The sequence below is a fragment of the Cervus elaphus genome, chromosome 28 (genome assembly GCF_910594005.1).
Source record: "Cervus elaphus chromosome 28, mCerEla1.1, whole genome shotgun sequence".
NCBI lineage: Eukaryota > Metazoa > Chordata > Mammalia > Artiodactyla > Cervidae > Cervus > Cervus elaphus.
This window is the reverse complement of record NC_057842.1, coordinates 34,918,879-34,935,872: the sequence shown is the minus strand read 5'-3', so window position 1 is coordinate 34,935,872 and position 16,994 is coordinate 34,918,879. Positions and strand designations below refer to the sequence as shown.

Sequence of the window (16,994 nt, the reverse complement as noted above, 5' to 3'; positions counted from 1 at the left end):
GAACTAGGCAGGGCCTTTTGTCACAGGATCCCAGTGAGGACACAGTTTGCAGCCTGCCCAGCAACGGCCAGCTGCCTCTGGTTCTCTCCCTACCATTCCATTCCCAGGTTCAAGGTGTGGTCTACAGACCCCTGAGATTCACACAGCTGCTAAGAGACATGTCATCACTGATAATCCATCCTCTCCTTCCTGCCCCAGGACAGGGTCCACCTTTCAAACCATGTATCAACTGGGGACTCGAGACCTTGGGCTCCTCAGGCAATTTAGTTATAAAACCCAATTTTACCTATGCATAATACTGGGACTTAAAAATTCCACAGCAGCAGCATTATCTTTAATTATGATTCATTCTTTTGATTGGTATTTTGCCCAACTTTGTCACTGATGAATCTTTAAACTACCCTGGTACCTAAGATCTCCAAACTATGAAATCTGGTTCTGTTTGAAATAGTATTGGGCTCATTTTTTTTTCTTTTTTTTTTGGTCTAGAAATCTCGATTAGATGTACCAGTAGCTTTATCTTTATATATGCATTTCATATCACAAAGAGTGGTAGTACTGGGGAGAGGAGCCTGTGCTTTATGTGCAGAATATTCAGGAAAGTTTCACAGATTTAATGAAAAGTCTAATTCTTCCCAGGCATAACTTGCTGCTGGAAATGCCAGGCCAGTCTCCATACAGAGAAATTCTTCCCAGCAGCTACTGAACCTCACCTTTACCAGCCTGTGTGTATAACCTCCTTCATTCCATTTACCAATGGTTGCATTGACTTCTGAAGCAACTGCTAAATTTGCAGATTCCCAGACTCTACCATCCTAGGTATTTTCTTTTTTTTTTTTTTTTTTGGTATTTTCTAATTAAGAGTTTAAAATGTGGAGAGTGGGGGCTTTCCTGGTGATCCAGGGATTAAGGCTCCATACTTCCAGTGCAGGGGATGTGGGTTCAATCCCTGGTCAGGAAACTAAAGTTCCACATGCCTCATGGTGTGGCCCAAAAAAAAAAACCCAGTTTTTTTAAAAAATCAATTAAAAAAATTTTTAATATGGAAAGATTTGATTACATCTGTATCTCTTTAAAAGATGAATAAGAACTAGAGAGGATATCATTATAGTGGCCACATATTCTTTGTGTACCTGAAATACCTCCATGTCAGAAAACATGTCTAAGACTTAGAAATATCCTTGAATTCATTTCTGAGCAGCTTCCTTACACAGCTGAGAAACCATTTTCAACTCTTAACCGTTCTCATGTTTCCATGGCAGGCTGACATCCACTAGAGCCCCTTTGTTTGGTCAAGGCAACTTGTCTTTTGAAATTTTACCACTAATGTTGGCCTTGAGCTATGAATGCTCAGACTACCACACAATTGCACTCATCTCACATGCTAGTAAAGTAATGCTCAAAATTCTCCAAGCCAGGCTTCAACAGTATGTGAACCATGTTCAGATGTTCAAGCTTGATTTAGAAAAGACAGAGGAACCAGAGATTAAACTGCCAACATCCTTTGGATAATTGAAAAAGCAAGAGAGTTCCACAAAAACATTTACTTCTGCTTTATTGACTATGCCAAAGACTTTGACTGCGTGAATCACGACAAAATGTAGAAAATTCTTAAAGAGATGGGAATACCAGACTACCTGACCTACCTCCTGAGAAATCTCTATGCAGGTCAAGAAGCAACAGTTAGAACTGGACATGGAACAACAGACGGTTCCAAATTGGGAAAGGAGTACGTCAAGGCTATATTTTGTCACCCTGCTTATTTAACTTATATGCAGGGTACATCATGCAAAATGCTGGGCTGGATAAAGCACAAGCTGGATTCAAGATTGCTGGGAGAACTATCAATAACCTCAGATATGCAGATGATACTGCCCTTATGGCAGAAAGCAAAGAGGAACTAAAGAGCCTCTTGATAAAAGTGAAAGAGGAGAGTGGAAGAGTTGGCTTAAAGCTCAACATTCAGAAAACTAAGATCATGGCATCTGTTCCAATCACTTCATGGCAAATAGATGGGGAAACAATGGAAACAGTGACTGACTTTATTTTGGGGGGCTCCAAAACCACTGCAGATGGTGATTGCACCCATGAAATGAAAAGAAGCTTGCTCCTTGGAAGAAAATGACCAATCTAGACAGCATATTAAAAAGCAGAGACATTACTTTGCCAACAATGGTCCATCTAGTCAAAGCTATGGTTTTTCCGGTAGTCATGTATGGATGTGAGAGTTCGACTATAAAGAAAGCTGAGAAAAAAAAAAAAGAAAGCTGAGAGCTGAAGAATTGATGCTTTTGAACTGTGGTGTTGGAGAAGACTCTTGAGAGTCCCTTGGACTGCAAGGAGATCCAACCAGTCCATCCTAAAGAAAATCAATCCTGAATATTCACTGGAAGGACTGATGCTAAAGCTGAAACTCCAATACTTTGGCCACCTGGTGCAAAGAACTGACTTATCTGAAGAGACCCTGATGCTGGGAAAGATTTAAGGTGGGAGGAGAAGGGGATGACAGAGGATGAAATGGTTGGATGGCATCACCGACTGAATGGATGTGAGTTTGAGTAGGCTCTGGGAGTTGGTGATGGACAGGGAAGCCTTGCATGCTGCAGTCCATGGGGTCGCAAAGAGTCGGACACAACTGAGAGACTGAATTGACTGACTGACTGACTGACTGACTGACTGACTGACATGGTATTTCCTTCCTCCACTCTTCATATGTAGCCTTGGAACCACAGGAGGCTTGGAAGTGTTGCCCTTTACCCATTTGCCATACATGAGAAGCCTTCAGGGATGGTGTTCTCTCAGGCTACTCAGCTTCTCTAAAGAAAAGTTCAGAATGTATTTGGATCATTGATGTTTAAAGTGATTATTGATATAATTGAATTATTGTCTACCATGTTTGTTACTATTTTCTATTCCTTGCCCTTGATTTCTGTTCCTATTTTTATGTTTCATTCCTTTTTTGCCTTTTGTGGTTTCAATTAAATATTTTATATCATTCAAATAAAGTGGAAAAAAAATTTTTTAAAGCAAAGTTCACAAGGCAGGATCTATCAGGTCAGCCATAGTGGCTCCAAGGTATATGTGTGTGTGTGTGTGTGTACATACACAAAATGAGACAAAGAGAAAAAAATACATGTTAAGTGAATATAGAAAAGAATTATATGGGGTGGGGGGTTGACTAATCCAAGTTTTTCAGTCATGTTTCCTCCTAGCTATTGAGAAATTTTCTTTTCCTATATCTTTTATCGTTTTCATTGGACCTTATTTTCTCCCTGTTTCCACTTGTATTTTCACTAAGCTTCCTCAGTTCTATCAGTTCAGTTCAGTCGTTCAGTTGTATCCGACTCTTTGCGACCCTATGAACCACAGCACGCCAGGCCTCCCTGTCCATCACCAACTCCCAGAATTTACCCAAACTCATGTCCTTCAGTCGGTGATGCCATCCAACCATCTCATCCTCTGTCATCCCCTCCTCCTCCTGCCCTCAATCTTTCCCAGCATCAGGGTCTTTTCAAATGAATCAGCTCTTCACATCAGGTGGCCAAAGTATTGGAGTTTCAGCTTCAACATCAGTCCTTCCAGGGAACACCCAGGACTGATCTCCCTCAGGATGGACTGGTTGGATCTTCTTGCAGTCCAAGGGACTCTCAAGAGTCTTCTCCACCACCACAGTTCAAAAGCATCCATTCTTTAGCGCTCAGCTTTCTTTATAGTCCAACTCACATCCATACGTGACTATTGGAAAAACCAAAGCCTTGACTAGACGGACCTTTGTTGGCAAAGTAATGTCTCTGCTTTTTAATATGCTGTCTAGATTGGTCATAACTTTCCTTCTGAGGAGTAAGCATCTTTTCATTTCATGGGTGCAATCACCATCTGCAGTGATTTTGGAGCCAAGAAAAAATAAAGTCAGCCACTGTTTCCACTGTTTCCCCATCTATCTGCCATGAAGTGATGGGACCAGATGCCATGATCTTAGTTTTCTGAATGTTGAGCTTTCAGCCAACTTTTTCACTCTCCTCTTTCACTTTCATCAAGAGTCTCTTTAGTTCTTCTTCACATTCTGCCATAAAGGTGGTGTCATCTGCATATCTGAGGTTATTGATATTTCTCCCAGCAATCTTGAATCCAGCTTGTGCTTTATCCAGCCCAGCATTTCTCATGATGTACTCTTGCATATAAGTTAAATAAGCAGGGTGACAATATACGGCCGTGACATACTCCTTTTCCTATTTGGAACCAGTCTGTTGTTCCATGTCCAGTTCTAACTGTTGCTTCCTGACCTGCATACAGGTTTCTCAAGAGGCAGGTCAGGTGGTCTGGTACTCCCATCTCCTTCAGAATTTTCCACAGTTTATTGTGATCCACACAGTCAAAGGCTTTGGCATAGTCAATAAAACTGAAATAGACGTTTTTCCAGAACTCTCTTGCTTTTTTGATAATCGAGCGGATGTTGGCAATTTGATCGCTGGTTCCTCTGCCTTTTCTAAAACCAGCTTGAACATCTGGAAGTTCATGGTTCACATATTGCTGAAGCCTGGATTGGAGAATTTTGAGCATTACTTTACTAGCGTGTGAGATGAGTGCAATTGTGCGGTAGTTTGAGGATTCTTTGGCATTGCCTTTCTTTGGGATTGGAATGAAAACTGACCTTTTCCAGTCCTGTGGCTGTGGCTACTGCTGAGTTTTCCAAATTTGCTGACATATTGAGTGCAGCATTTTCACAGCATCATCTTTCAGGATTTGAAATAGCTCAACTGGAATTCCATCACCTCCACTAGCTTTGTTCGTAGAGATGCTTCCTAAGGCCCACTTACTTCACATTCCAGGATGTCTGACTTTAGGTGAGTGATCACATCATTGTGATTATCTAGGTTGTGTAGATCTTTTCTGTATAGTTCTTCTGTGTATTCTTGCCACCTCTTCTTAATATCTTCTGCTTCTGTTAGTTCCATACCATTTCTATCCTTTATTGAGCCCATCTTTGCATGAAATGTTCCCTTGGTATCTCTAATTTTCTTGAAGAGATCTCTAGTCTTTCCTATTCTATTGTTTTCGTCTATTTCTTTGCATTGATCGCTGAGGAAGGCTTTCTTATCTCTCCTTGCTATTCTTTAGAACTCTGCATTCAAATGGGTATATTTTTCCTTTTCTCCTTTGCTTTTCATGTCTCTTCTTTTCATAGCTATTTTTAAGCCCTCCTCAGACAACCATTTTGCTCTTTTGCATCTTTTTCTTGGGGATTTTCTTGATCCCTGTCTCCTGTACAATGTCACGAACCTCCATCCATAGCTCATCAGGCACTCTGTCTATCAGATCTAGTCCCTTAAATCTATTTCTCACTTCCACTGTATAATCATAAGGGATTTGATTTAGGTCATACCTGAGTGGTCTAGTGGTTTTCCCCACTTTCTTCAATTTAAGTCTGAATTTGGCAATAAGGAGTTCATGATCTGAGCCACAGTCCGCTCTATAAGTTAGACCTAAATTAGATTTAAATCTAAACCTTTCCTTTTTCTCAGATAGCTGCAGGAGCTGCAACTCTCATTCCCCTTAACCCCACTTTCCTAAGAAACCCACCAACAACTGTTTTTTTTCCAGGTCTTTCCTCTACCTCTCACAAGTGATAGTTTCTATTTCTGTTGAATCTTTGTACTTTTGGAGACAAAACTACCGTATATCTCTCTTTAAGAGCTAAGAGAATCTTTTAGCTTTTCATTACCTATTAAATCACAATTAGTTCTGATTATTAATAGGTCCAAGTGGGGTCATTGAACAAAAACAACCAGAGCCCAACATCAGGAACCTTGTAAAAGCCATGTTACAAAGAGGCATACATTGTAAAAGACGTCTTTTGACGTTCATGCTCAAGGAAGGAAGGAAAAACCAGGTCCTCCTGGGGTACACACATCAAGTTAAAGTAGAGCGTTAGCCCATGGTCACTTCATATCCTACTGCACACCTCTCTGAGGGTTGCCCATGTTCCTCTCTGCTCACCCCTGCCATCTTTTAGTCAATATGAAAAGAATGCCTCCTTTAAAAATTGTCCTCTTCCTCACATAATCTAGTCAATATATTTATAAAAGTACATTGAAATGGCTTTCAAACCATGTGGTTTTCTATTCATATAGATTTAGGTCCATTAAAGTCATTTGATTATTAAATCTCAACTTAGATGTTTAATACCAAATCTAAGATGAAAATGTGGCCTGTTGCTAACTGAGTGCCGAATGTCCCATTGTTGTTGGTGTTGTAGCCTCTCAGTTGTATTCAACTCTTTGCGACCCCATGGACTGCCCACCGGCTCCTCCGTCCATGGGATTTTCCAGGCAAGATACTGGAGTGGGTTGCCATTTCCTTCTTTAGGGGATCTTCCTGACCCAGGGATCAAACCCACTTCTGCATTGGCAGGCAGTTTCCTTAGCACTGAACCACCAGGGAAGCCCAGATGTCCCATTAGCTAGCAAGTAATTGGCTAAACTAGATTTCTTCTCTAGTTGAAGATAGAGAGATCTATATAGCCTTATCATCAGTCCTCCAAGCCACCCCGTTCTGGACAGTGGCTTATCCCAGTCAGATTGCTTTCAGCAACACCACAGATACTCTCCTTACATACAATGAGTACTTTCTGATCCTTGTTAGCAAAGAGACCTATCAAAATAGAAAAAGGCAAGAGGAAAGTCAGCAGCATGTGCAGTATGGTAGTGAAAAAGGGTGCATCCTTGTGCAACTTCTCAAAATTACAAGTCAGATAAAATGCAGGCAAAGGGCAGCATTTCTGATGCTCACGTGTGGACCACAACATCTTCATCAGAAGATTGATAGGCCATGATTGACCTTGGAGAGGCTCACAGAGTATACTGCAAACAGCAGCCCATATTCAGACAGGAAGCAGCAAACCTCCACCTGAAACTCACAATATCTGTCACTGGCAGATGGCTTTCTGGGAAGTAGGCATGAGTATTTCTTTGAAGTTAACAAGTAAAGCAGCCTGGAATATGCAGACTTTTTGTTTGATTGATTGCTTTAAAAAAAAAAAAAAACACTCTATCAGGATAAGTACAGCATCCAGAACTGAGGGTCATCCTGTTAGGTACCCCTAATAGGGGTATTATCAATCTATAAAGAAAAAAGGAAAAGGAAACTTTTTCTTACTTTTTAAAATACCAAACCTTTTTGTAATTCACCATAATCCCTTCCTTTCTGATTACTTTTTGAGCTTGTGTGTTAAATGAAAACTTTCTCTCCTGGCTATTAAACCTCTTGATGACTTCCAAGACAGCTCTGTCATATAAAATTCCTTTCTGTCTGTATTTTGAACTATTTTAGTGTGAATTCTGTTTGAATTAAATAGAAATGCAATGGAAGTAAGATATGTGTTGCCATTTGAAAGTGTCCCAAAACCTCTTTGTATTGGATTTATCATTCAACTTAATGGTTCCATGTCTCAAAAGTGATTGGTTCAAGTAGTATTTTTTTTTTTTTTTAGTTCTACCACTTTATTGCTACCAACCCATTTCCCTCCACCCTTGTGCACACATGCTCAGTCATGTAATCCCATGGACTTCACCCGCCAGACTCCTCTGTCCATGGACTTTTCCAGGCAAGAATACTGGAGTGGGTTGCCATTTCCTTCTCCATAAGTAGTATTTTTTTTAACACTGGCAAAGACATTAGCTTTACAAGAATTGGCTATTAAAATATTTATCATGTTAATCAAGTCAGTATATAGGAACCAAAATCAGAAATTGAGAGAAATTCAAACCTTTCTCATACCCTGTATCAGATCTTTTCCTGTCCCTACATTATTTCCGTTGCCAAAGACTGTTCACCTCAAGTTATGAAACTTCCTCTGTCAGCTCTCTGATCAGCAGTCTACAATCGTCTACCAGACTCTTGCCTTATGCATTGCCCCTCCCAATTCATCATCTTATCACTCTCCCCTAATTGATTATAGGTTTGAAGATGATGACTTTTGGGGTCAATGATTAAGGATCACTACTACAACTTCTCTCTCAAGGAGTCTCTGTTTAGCATTTTATGTATGAGAAATAATGCTGGATTGAGTTGAAAGCTAAAACATTTGAAATCCACTATTGATACAGGCTAGTTTTTTAATTGTTTCTTTCTTTAGTATGAAACTTCAGTTAAATGCATTAATTCATTCAAACGGTCAACAAAGAGCAAATAAAACTTAATAGATATGGAAATGGCAACCCACTCCAGTATTCTTGCCTGGAGAATTCCAGGAACAGAGGAACCTGGTAGGCTACAGTCTGTGGGGTCGCAAAGAGTCGGACACGACTCACAACACACACACTATGCCAGATTCTGCACTTGACAATTTAATCAATGATTATATAAAAATATGGTAACACTGATACATACAGTCATTGATGAGAACAACGGAGCCAATGTAGATTGAATAATATTAACAATGGAGTCAATGTAGACTGAATCCTCACTGTGATGTAGGCGCTAGGATAAGTGCTTCACATGCTTTACCTAATTTTATCCTTATAACCATCCTATACAGTAGGTACAATTATTATCCCCGCTGTACTGATAAAGAACTTGGACCTGGAAAGAAACTTGTCCAAAATGACAGTCAGAGAGGAGTGGAGCTAGAATTTAAATCCGGTTTGTGGATAGAATGTAGTTCTAATCTCAGAGCCCATTCTTAATCTCTCTGCCTCCATCTGCCGCAACAGAGGTAGCCTCTGTTGCAAAACCTCCCTTGCAAGCTTCTCACTTGAAACTGGAGATGCATGAGGGGTTTTTTGAAAATGAAAGTCAGTATCAAAATATTTGAAATGTTGCTACTGTTAGGAACAAGCTCATTTCATTTGTTGAAAGTGAAGTGAAAGTGTTAGTCACTCAGTTGTGTCCGACTCTGCAATCCCACGGACTATAGCCCACCAGGCTCCTCTGTCCATGGAATTCTCCAGGCAAGAATACTGGAGTGGGTAGCCATTCCCTTCTTCAGGGGATCTTCCGAACTCAGGGATCAAACCTGGGTCTCCTGCATTACAAGCAGATTCTTTATCTTCTGAGACATCAGGGAAAGTTTCAAGTAAAGGATGAAGCTCTTCAGTTCAGTCACTCAGTCATGTCCAACTCTTTGTGACCTCATAGACTGCAGCATACCAGGCATCCCTGTCCATCACCAGCACCCAGAGCTTGCTCAAACTCATGTCCATCGAGTCGGTGATGCTATCCAACCATCTTATCCTCTGTTGTCCCCTTCTCCTCCTGCCTTCAATCTTTCCCAGCATCAGGGTCTTTTCCAATGAGTCAGTTCTTTGCATCAGGTGGCCAAAGTATTGGCATTTCAGCTTTGGCATCAGTCCTTCCAATGAATACTCAGGACTGATTTCCTTTAGGATTGACTGGTTGCATCTCCTTGCAGTCCAAAGGACTCTCAAGAGCCTTCTCCAACACCACAGTTCAAAAGTATCAATTCTCTGGCACTCACCTTACTTTATGGTCCAACTCTCACATCCATGCATGAATACTGGAAAAACAGCTTTGACTAGATGGGCCTTTCTCAACAAAGTAATGTCTCTGCTATTTAATATGCTGTCTAGGTTTGTCATAGCTTTTCTTCCAAAGAGCAAATATCATTTAATTCCATGGCTGCAGTCACCATCAGTGATTTTGGAGCCTGAGGAAATAAAGTCTGTCACCGTTTCGATTGTTTCCCCATCTGTTTGCCATGAAGTGATGGAACCAGATATCATGATCATAGTTTTTTGAATGTTGAGTTTTAAACGAGCTTTTTCACTCTCCTCTTCACCATCATCAAGAGGTTCTTTAGTTCCTCTTTGCTTTCTGCCATAAGTGTGGTGTCATCTGCGTATCTGAGGTTATTGATATTTTTCTCAGCAGTCTTGATTCCAGCTTGAGCTTCATCCAGCCTAGCATTTTGCATGATATACTTTGCATATAAGTTAAATAATCAGGTAACAATATACAGCCTTGATGTTTTCCTTTCCCAATTTGGAACCAGTCCATGGTTTCTGTTTCTTTGACCTGCATGTTGTTTTGCTACCATCTTATTTTATAAACAAATTCATAAAGAAAAATAATTATTTTCATTGGGAGAAACTGAATTAATCAAGTTTAGTGAAGCTGTTATAAGCTGAATCCAGTATACAAGCCATCTGAGGAAGCATTATCATATGACTGTGATTGATAACGGAATTAAAGGCAGTGATGCGGGCTCTAGAAAGAAAATCAAAAAGTGATCTTTAGTCTTAACTACCTTGCTGGTGCTAAAAGAGCGAGAGAGTAAGGTAAACAACAAGACATCACAGCAGGGACTTTTAGCCACAGGAATATTTTTTCTATGTGCCACTTTCAAAACTGCCTTTCCTATTATTGAACACTGTGGCATGGTGGTAAAGAATCCGCCTGCCAATGCAGGCGACACAAGAGATGTAGGTTCGATCTTTGAGTCGGGACAATCCCCTGGAGTAGGAAATGGCAACCCCGAAAATTCCATGGACAGAGGAGCCTGGCAGGCTACAGTCCATGGGATCCCAAAGAGTCAGACAACTGAGCACACACACCACACATCCATCTTATAACTCTTTATTATAACATTGCAACTTTATAGACTCTCTGGATCCTTTTCCTATTTTCTTCCAGCTTCCAATTAATTTTTTTTTACCAGTTTCTCCCAGTTTTAGTAAAGTGAAAGTATTAGTCACTCAGTAGTGTCTGATTCTTTGTGACCCCATAGACTATAGTCCACCAGGCTCCTCTGTCCATGGAATTCTCAAGGCAAGAATACTGGAATGGGTAGCTGTTCCCTTTTCCAGGGAATCTTCTCGACCTAGGGATCAAACCTGGGTCTCCTGCATTTCGGGCAGATTCTTTACCATCTGAGCCACCAAGGAAGCCTGGTTGTTTTAGACTATGAGCATAGAAAAATAAAATAAGAAAATCAAATCTGGCATGGCAGAGTATCTCTTTGACAAGCACACCCTGGGAAACAGTGATAATGAAAGCCAGACCTCCTCAGCCTGGCTTCCTATAGCCACAGGGGTGATGTCCCTAGTCACCAAGGCAGTACATACATATTTGTACTGCACCTTTTCTATAAGTGGTACCAAAATGTCTACTTAAGTTCTTTCCTTAGTACCATTCCCTCAAATAAAGTAATTGGTACCCCTCCCCGCAAAAGGAAAATCAAATTGATTCTTTTTTCCAAATGGATGTGTTGTTGGGAAGGGTTAATTTTAAATCCATGCTGGCTCTGCTTCTGTGACTTTAACTCTTATTTTGCTGCTTTTGTTATTATAGGCATACTTAATGGCCTGCCTCAGGGAGCCCTGCCTGCCTCTCCTCCTCCTGACCCTTGGGCTAGGATGCCTTTGTTTGATTCACAGGGAGACGGCCTGACCCTACCCACCTATGAAGGACTGTGACTTTCTTGAGTTCTTTGTGTGGGAAATGGCGTCCTTCATCTGCTGCTTACTAGAGTGGTTCAGAAGTTCACATTTGGAGTGCTGGAATTGCAGATAGCTGTGGCATCTTTGTTTGTTGATATAATAGCAGATATTCCATTTCATACCACCAGTGAAATGACTGTAAGGAAGTGAAACTCACACATCCCCCTGCCTGAGGCTTGCCATTCTAGGAGACATTTGCAAGAATTAAGTGGTCTTTTTTACTTTGTGTCCTAACCTCCCCCCATCTCTGATCCATAAAAGAACCTGGCATCCAGGCCCCGACAAGATGGTTATTTCAAGCCATTAGTCTGCCATCTTTTGGGTCAAATGGCTCTCCGAAGTTGTATTCCTTGCCTCAAGATCTCAACACCTGGATTTATTAGCCTATAGTCAATGAGCAGAGTGAGCTTGGAGTGGGTAACAGATGCAGGATGTGGTCAAGACTAGGACAACAGTCATCAACTGCAATGAGAGTCAGCATGCAATAAGTGCATTGTATTATTTTTCTATCTATACCTCTGGTTCTCCACTGAGACTATTCAGTCTTTGGTAGTAAGGACAATATGTTTTCATTTCTGTTTCCTCAGTACATAGTTCAATGTTTGATTCAGAGAAGGCATAGAAGAAACTAGTGGAAGAATGAAGGAGTGAATGAATGAATGAAACAACAGAAATGACAACACTCACATACTCATAGTGTTACCTCCCTGTCTCCCACTGACTACTCAAGTAATTCCATAATAACTACTCAAGAAGGCCCAAAAGGTATAGTTTTTTTAAAAAAAACATATGCAAATTCTCAGAGAAGTTATATACACCAATATTTTCTTGCTTTTTCCCCACAAAACTCTGGGTTGTCAAGCAGTAGTTTAGAAACACAACACTATATATCCTTTCCTGTTTGGTTTTGGTTTTAGATTAGTGGAGCAAGAATGAAAGGGTATACTATTTCTTTCTATCCAGGGATAATCTAGTCTTGCAAAGATAGTTAACCAAAGTCAATAACAATTCCTACTCAGAAGACAAATAGTGTCTGAATTGGATTAAGGTGAAACGAAAGTGCCTGCTGCGGCTGTGTCAGCGAGGGACTCGGTGTTTATGGCTTCATTACAACCTTAAGTGGTGTATCTATATTTCTCCTGTGTTTAATGAAGCCACAAACAACCAACTCTTTATTGAGTGATACTGGAGAGTTTTTTGCTTTTAACTTGATGTATTTCAGTTCGTGATTAACTAGCTCTCCCACATCAGGTAACTCGGACGGGTGCTTTAGAGACAATTAGCTAAATGTTCCTCTGTGTTAGCCACAGAATCAAGAAAAAAGATAAGGAGAATCAATAAGACCAAGCCAGAGTGGAAGAGAACATTCATCTTCCATCAAGATCATTGGTGGACTCATCAAGCTGCCTGTCACGAGAGAAAACGACTCTGCTCTCTCTCCCTCCCTCTCACCCCTGTGTACGTAGTTCGGCTCTGGCTGCTAAGTGACTTGCCTGTTGTGTTGTTCAGTTTTCAGGACTGTATCTCCTGTCTTTCTTCACCATCCTCCTCGGGCTGGTGCTCTACTCATCCACCTCCACGTACATAGCCCAGGACCCCCGGGTTTACAAGCAGTTCCGCAACCCTTCGGGACCCGTCGTGGACTTACCAGCCACAGCTCAGGTGGAGCCTTCGGTCACCTACACCAGCCTGGGCCAGGAGACCGAAGATGAGCCCCATGTGCGCGTGGCCTAGGATGACAGCCTCCCTGACCCCTGAGGACACCTCCGCAGCTGTGTGTCTGCCCGTCATCTCTGTTTTGTACATAGAGAAAGGTATTTATTAGGTGCGGTTTACAGAGGTGGACTGCAAGGTAGCAAATCCGAAAGCCTGTACGAGGCACACGCTGAACATCCCTGGAGATGCAGGCTCTGATCCACCTGGAGGGATGCCTGCCTAGTGTGTATCCTGGTCACACACACACACATACACCACCACCCCCGTCCACATTAATTACTGTGAAAATGTTTGAATCAAAAGCAAGTATTACTGTTTGTATGATATGGTTACTGTTATGATAGCGACTTTCAGGAGGAGGTTTTGTACTCCTGATGGGAACTCTCGCCAGACCCACATGTAGTTAGCATCACTCCCACTTTTCTATGGCAAGTCACTTTTTAAGAATCACACTTTATTTTTGTGCACCTTCTCTGAGTGCTGCATGCCACAGGAGCCCCACACTGCGACGCTTCCTTATCCTAGGCACCTGGGGGCTCATGGCTCCCTCTGTTACCTGTTGGATCGCCTGCTCAATATGTATTTCATGCTGTGACCCTTGTGGGGAGTGGCAACTGACCATATAATTCTCTATTCTAGGAATAGATATAAAACAAACATTTTAGCCTTTTTATATTTCAACCTCGGATTACTCCAGGCCATTGCCTTTCTGTTGCAACACATGATTCTGCTAATCAAGTCCCTGTAATAACAGGATAAGGAATGTTCCATTTCTGTGGCTTATGGGAAACCCCAGAGTAATATCACTTGTGCTTAGGGTAATATCTTTTTTAAAAAAATCTTTCTGCCTCTTCCTATGTTCCCTCTTCCAAAAAAAAAAAAAAGATTAATTTTCCTTTTCCCCCTAGATTTCTTTAGTGATAATATGGAGATCAATCAAGGCATTGGAAAAAGCCATGGTCCTCTGCCCTTTTGTGTGACACCCTTTTTGAAATATACCAGCATGGAAATTATCTTGATTGTGGGATATCATTGGTTGTCTGGCCTCCCAACAAAGTCAGGATGCTGCTGTGGTACAGCCTCTGACAACAGCTCATCTGATACGGCCACTGTGTAGTAGTAAAAATCTCACCAATGAAAAAGTCTGGCATTTTTGGTCATATTTGGCATCCATTCGATAGCAGAATGTATCAACATAGCACTCTTATGGATACAGAGAATATTCCAGGGTCCTGATAAGGCTTTGAGGGGTATGTCACTAATCTAATTTTGTCGCCTTTATAATAGCTCTTTCTTCAAACGTAGAAAATCGAGAAACACCACAGAGCTCTGTGATTGACAGCAGATTCTCTTTCTTCCTATCAGCACATGCAATAGTCTTTATGTTTGGCTGGCTTCAGTATCATTCAGAAAGATCCTCGATAGAGTTACAGGATTTGTAAAGGAAAAGCAAATGTTTATGAAACTTTGGGCAATTCAAATCAGTTCAAGTTAAGTAAGCGAAGCAAAACCCCAGTGGGGTCTCTGTAAGGTAGAGAACAGATTGCAGCTTAGTCAGGATTCCCATACTAGCCTGAACAAGGAAGGCCTAAATAGACCTGCAAAAGTGTCCCATGCTGTGAGTTAGCACCCACATGGCACCTCTGTCTGCCCTGTACCCTGGGGACAGGTAGTCCTGCCTTGGAGTTGGAGCAGACCAGTTATCTTTCCTGATATGCAAATTTTATGCTCATCTCCATTCAGCCCGCTTAGAAGCCTGTTTTATTTCTGGTGAAAAAAAAAATCAACATTAAAGCTGTATCAAATCAAAAGAACTTTGTCAATGTTTGCTCTCTGCTACCTTTCAAACCAATTAAATACCTTTCTCTGACTATTTTGTCCATTCAGATCTGAAGACCTTTAAAGACTGTGGTTTTATTTTTGTGTTTACATTCCTTTGGTTTGCATAATTTGTTTGATTTATTGCATTTTTAGTATTTATTTTCAGCCAAATATTTTCATCTTTTTTTATTCATTTTTATGACACTAATTTGTAGACGCTTAGTAAAATCTTAAGAGAAATAAGTGGATGAAAATATTTCCAAGTCAACTCAGTGGATGCAAGTTTTTTTTTTTTTTTTTTTTTTTTCAAAGAGGTTTGCAATCAATGGATGGCTACAGGTTGCCGTGTGAATTATTTTCTAGGATATTTTAATTGACTCCAAATTGTATGGAAACCAGGCGTGAATGTTAAGGTGAATTCACTGTATACCCTTTATCATCCCATGTCCTCGTACACAAGACTTTCATGTCACTGGGGTGCCTCACTATGTTGGTTCTTCTCCATTTAGAAAGGCTGATAACATAGTCGAATTGTCCAAGATTCATCCCGTGAATCAGGAGTTCCAGATTGACCTTTTGGGGGGAAAAAGACAGTAGCAAGAAACAAACTCTTTTTCTGTGTTAAGACATCAACCCTTTGGGAGTGGGGTAGGACATGGGAGTAGGATGTCATTATCTCTAGCTGTTTGAGTTTCTGGAATTTCATAACCTCAGTAGACACCAGCCAGAATTTCAGCTTTTCAATCTACCATAACTCTCTTTTCCACAAATGAGACTTTAGCAATTTGTATAGCATTGGGTTGGGTAAGCAAACCCTAGCTCTCCTAAATCTCGCTCGAGATAAGTGGTGGTCCTCACGTTCTCCATGACAACTTGCACTGGGGCGAGCGCTCACCTTGGTCACACCTTCCCACAGCTCCACACTCTGAAATACACAACCAGGTAGACCAAGCAATGGGAAAATTTGTACCACTGTGTCCCATGAAAATGTTTCAATGTTTAGTTTAGATATTGCTAACTTGTGCTATTAACCTTTTGACAAGCGTGTAGTATTGTTCGTTTTGGGTTTGTTTTTGATTTGTAACCACTTAGTAGTCCCCAGATAGCTACCAGTACAGATTTTTACCCCATGGGTAGGATTCTACTGTCAAGCCACATAAATAACAAGCACACTAATCCCAACACTGCAAAAGGAAAATATGAACCAAAAAAGGAAATTGACACCAATAAGTTGAACAAACTCTCCATTTTTGATATTTGCATGCTCCCCTATGGACTGGCTGTGGCAATGTAATGCCTGTATAATGTTTTCAAATAAAAATAAATGCTTTATGAAAGCACCAAGTTCTTGGTTTTCTTGAGTGTTTATCTGCTCTATGACAACCGGGGAAGCAGTTCTCATGGGATGCTAGAAATAGCAACGAAAGGAGATAGCAGGGTACATGTCAAAATAAAAATCAGAAAGAAAATATTTCCATATTAGGAAGGGCACAGTTGGTCTCAGAGCTGTGGCTTCAAAAAGCCAAATTAAACACGTTTGTAATTTGCAAAATTAATTATTTGATGGGTACTTAAGGAGACCATGGCTACAACCTCTAAACCCACATTTAAAACATATGTAGGGCAATTATAAATTTACCCTCAAGAAACTGTTTCTCATAAAGAAGAAAGTTTTTTGTATGCCGCCCTCGGCACAATGCCAGGCATAAAGAAAGAGCACAACATTTATAAAGCAGGGCTGTTTATGTTTCTGCTCTGAACTTAAAACAGTATTGTCATGGTTACTTCTCCACTAACTGTTCTTGTTATTTAGTCATTAAGTCATGTCCCACTCTTGTGACCCCATGGACTCTGTAGCCCGCTAGGCTCCTCTGTCCATGGGATTTCCCAGGCAAGAATACTGGAGTGGGTTGCCATGTCCTTCTCCACCACTAACTGTAGTCATCCAATAACTCTTAAATACTTAGAGATGATGGTATATAAATTTACACTTTTTTGTCA

At 40.8% G+C, this 16,994-nt stretch overlaps 1 protein-coding gene across 1 annotated transcript in view; it reads left to right on the top strand.

The window, feature by feature from the left end:
• The window catches only part of SLC35F1 (solute carrier family 35 member F1), a 411,149-nt gene extending 394,812 nt beyond the window's left edge, over window positions 1–16,337 (top strand). Inside the window, exon 8 of the mRNA XM_043890017.1 lies at window positions 12,966–16,337. Coding sequence (XP_043745952.1) covers window positions 12,966–13,190 — 225 coding nt within the window. The 3' untranslated portion in view covers window positions 13,191–16,337. The remainder of the gene's footprint in view (window positions 1–12,965) is intronic.
• The last annotated feature ends 657 nt before the right edge of the window (window positions 16,338–16,994 follow it).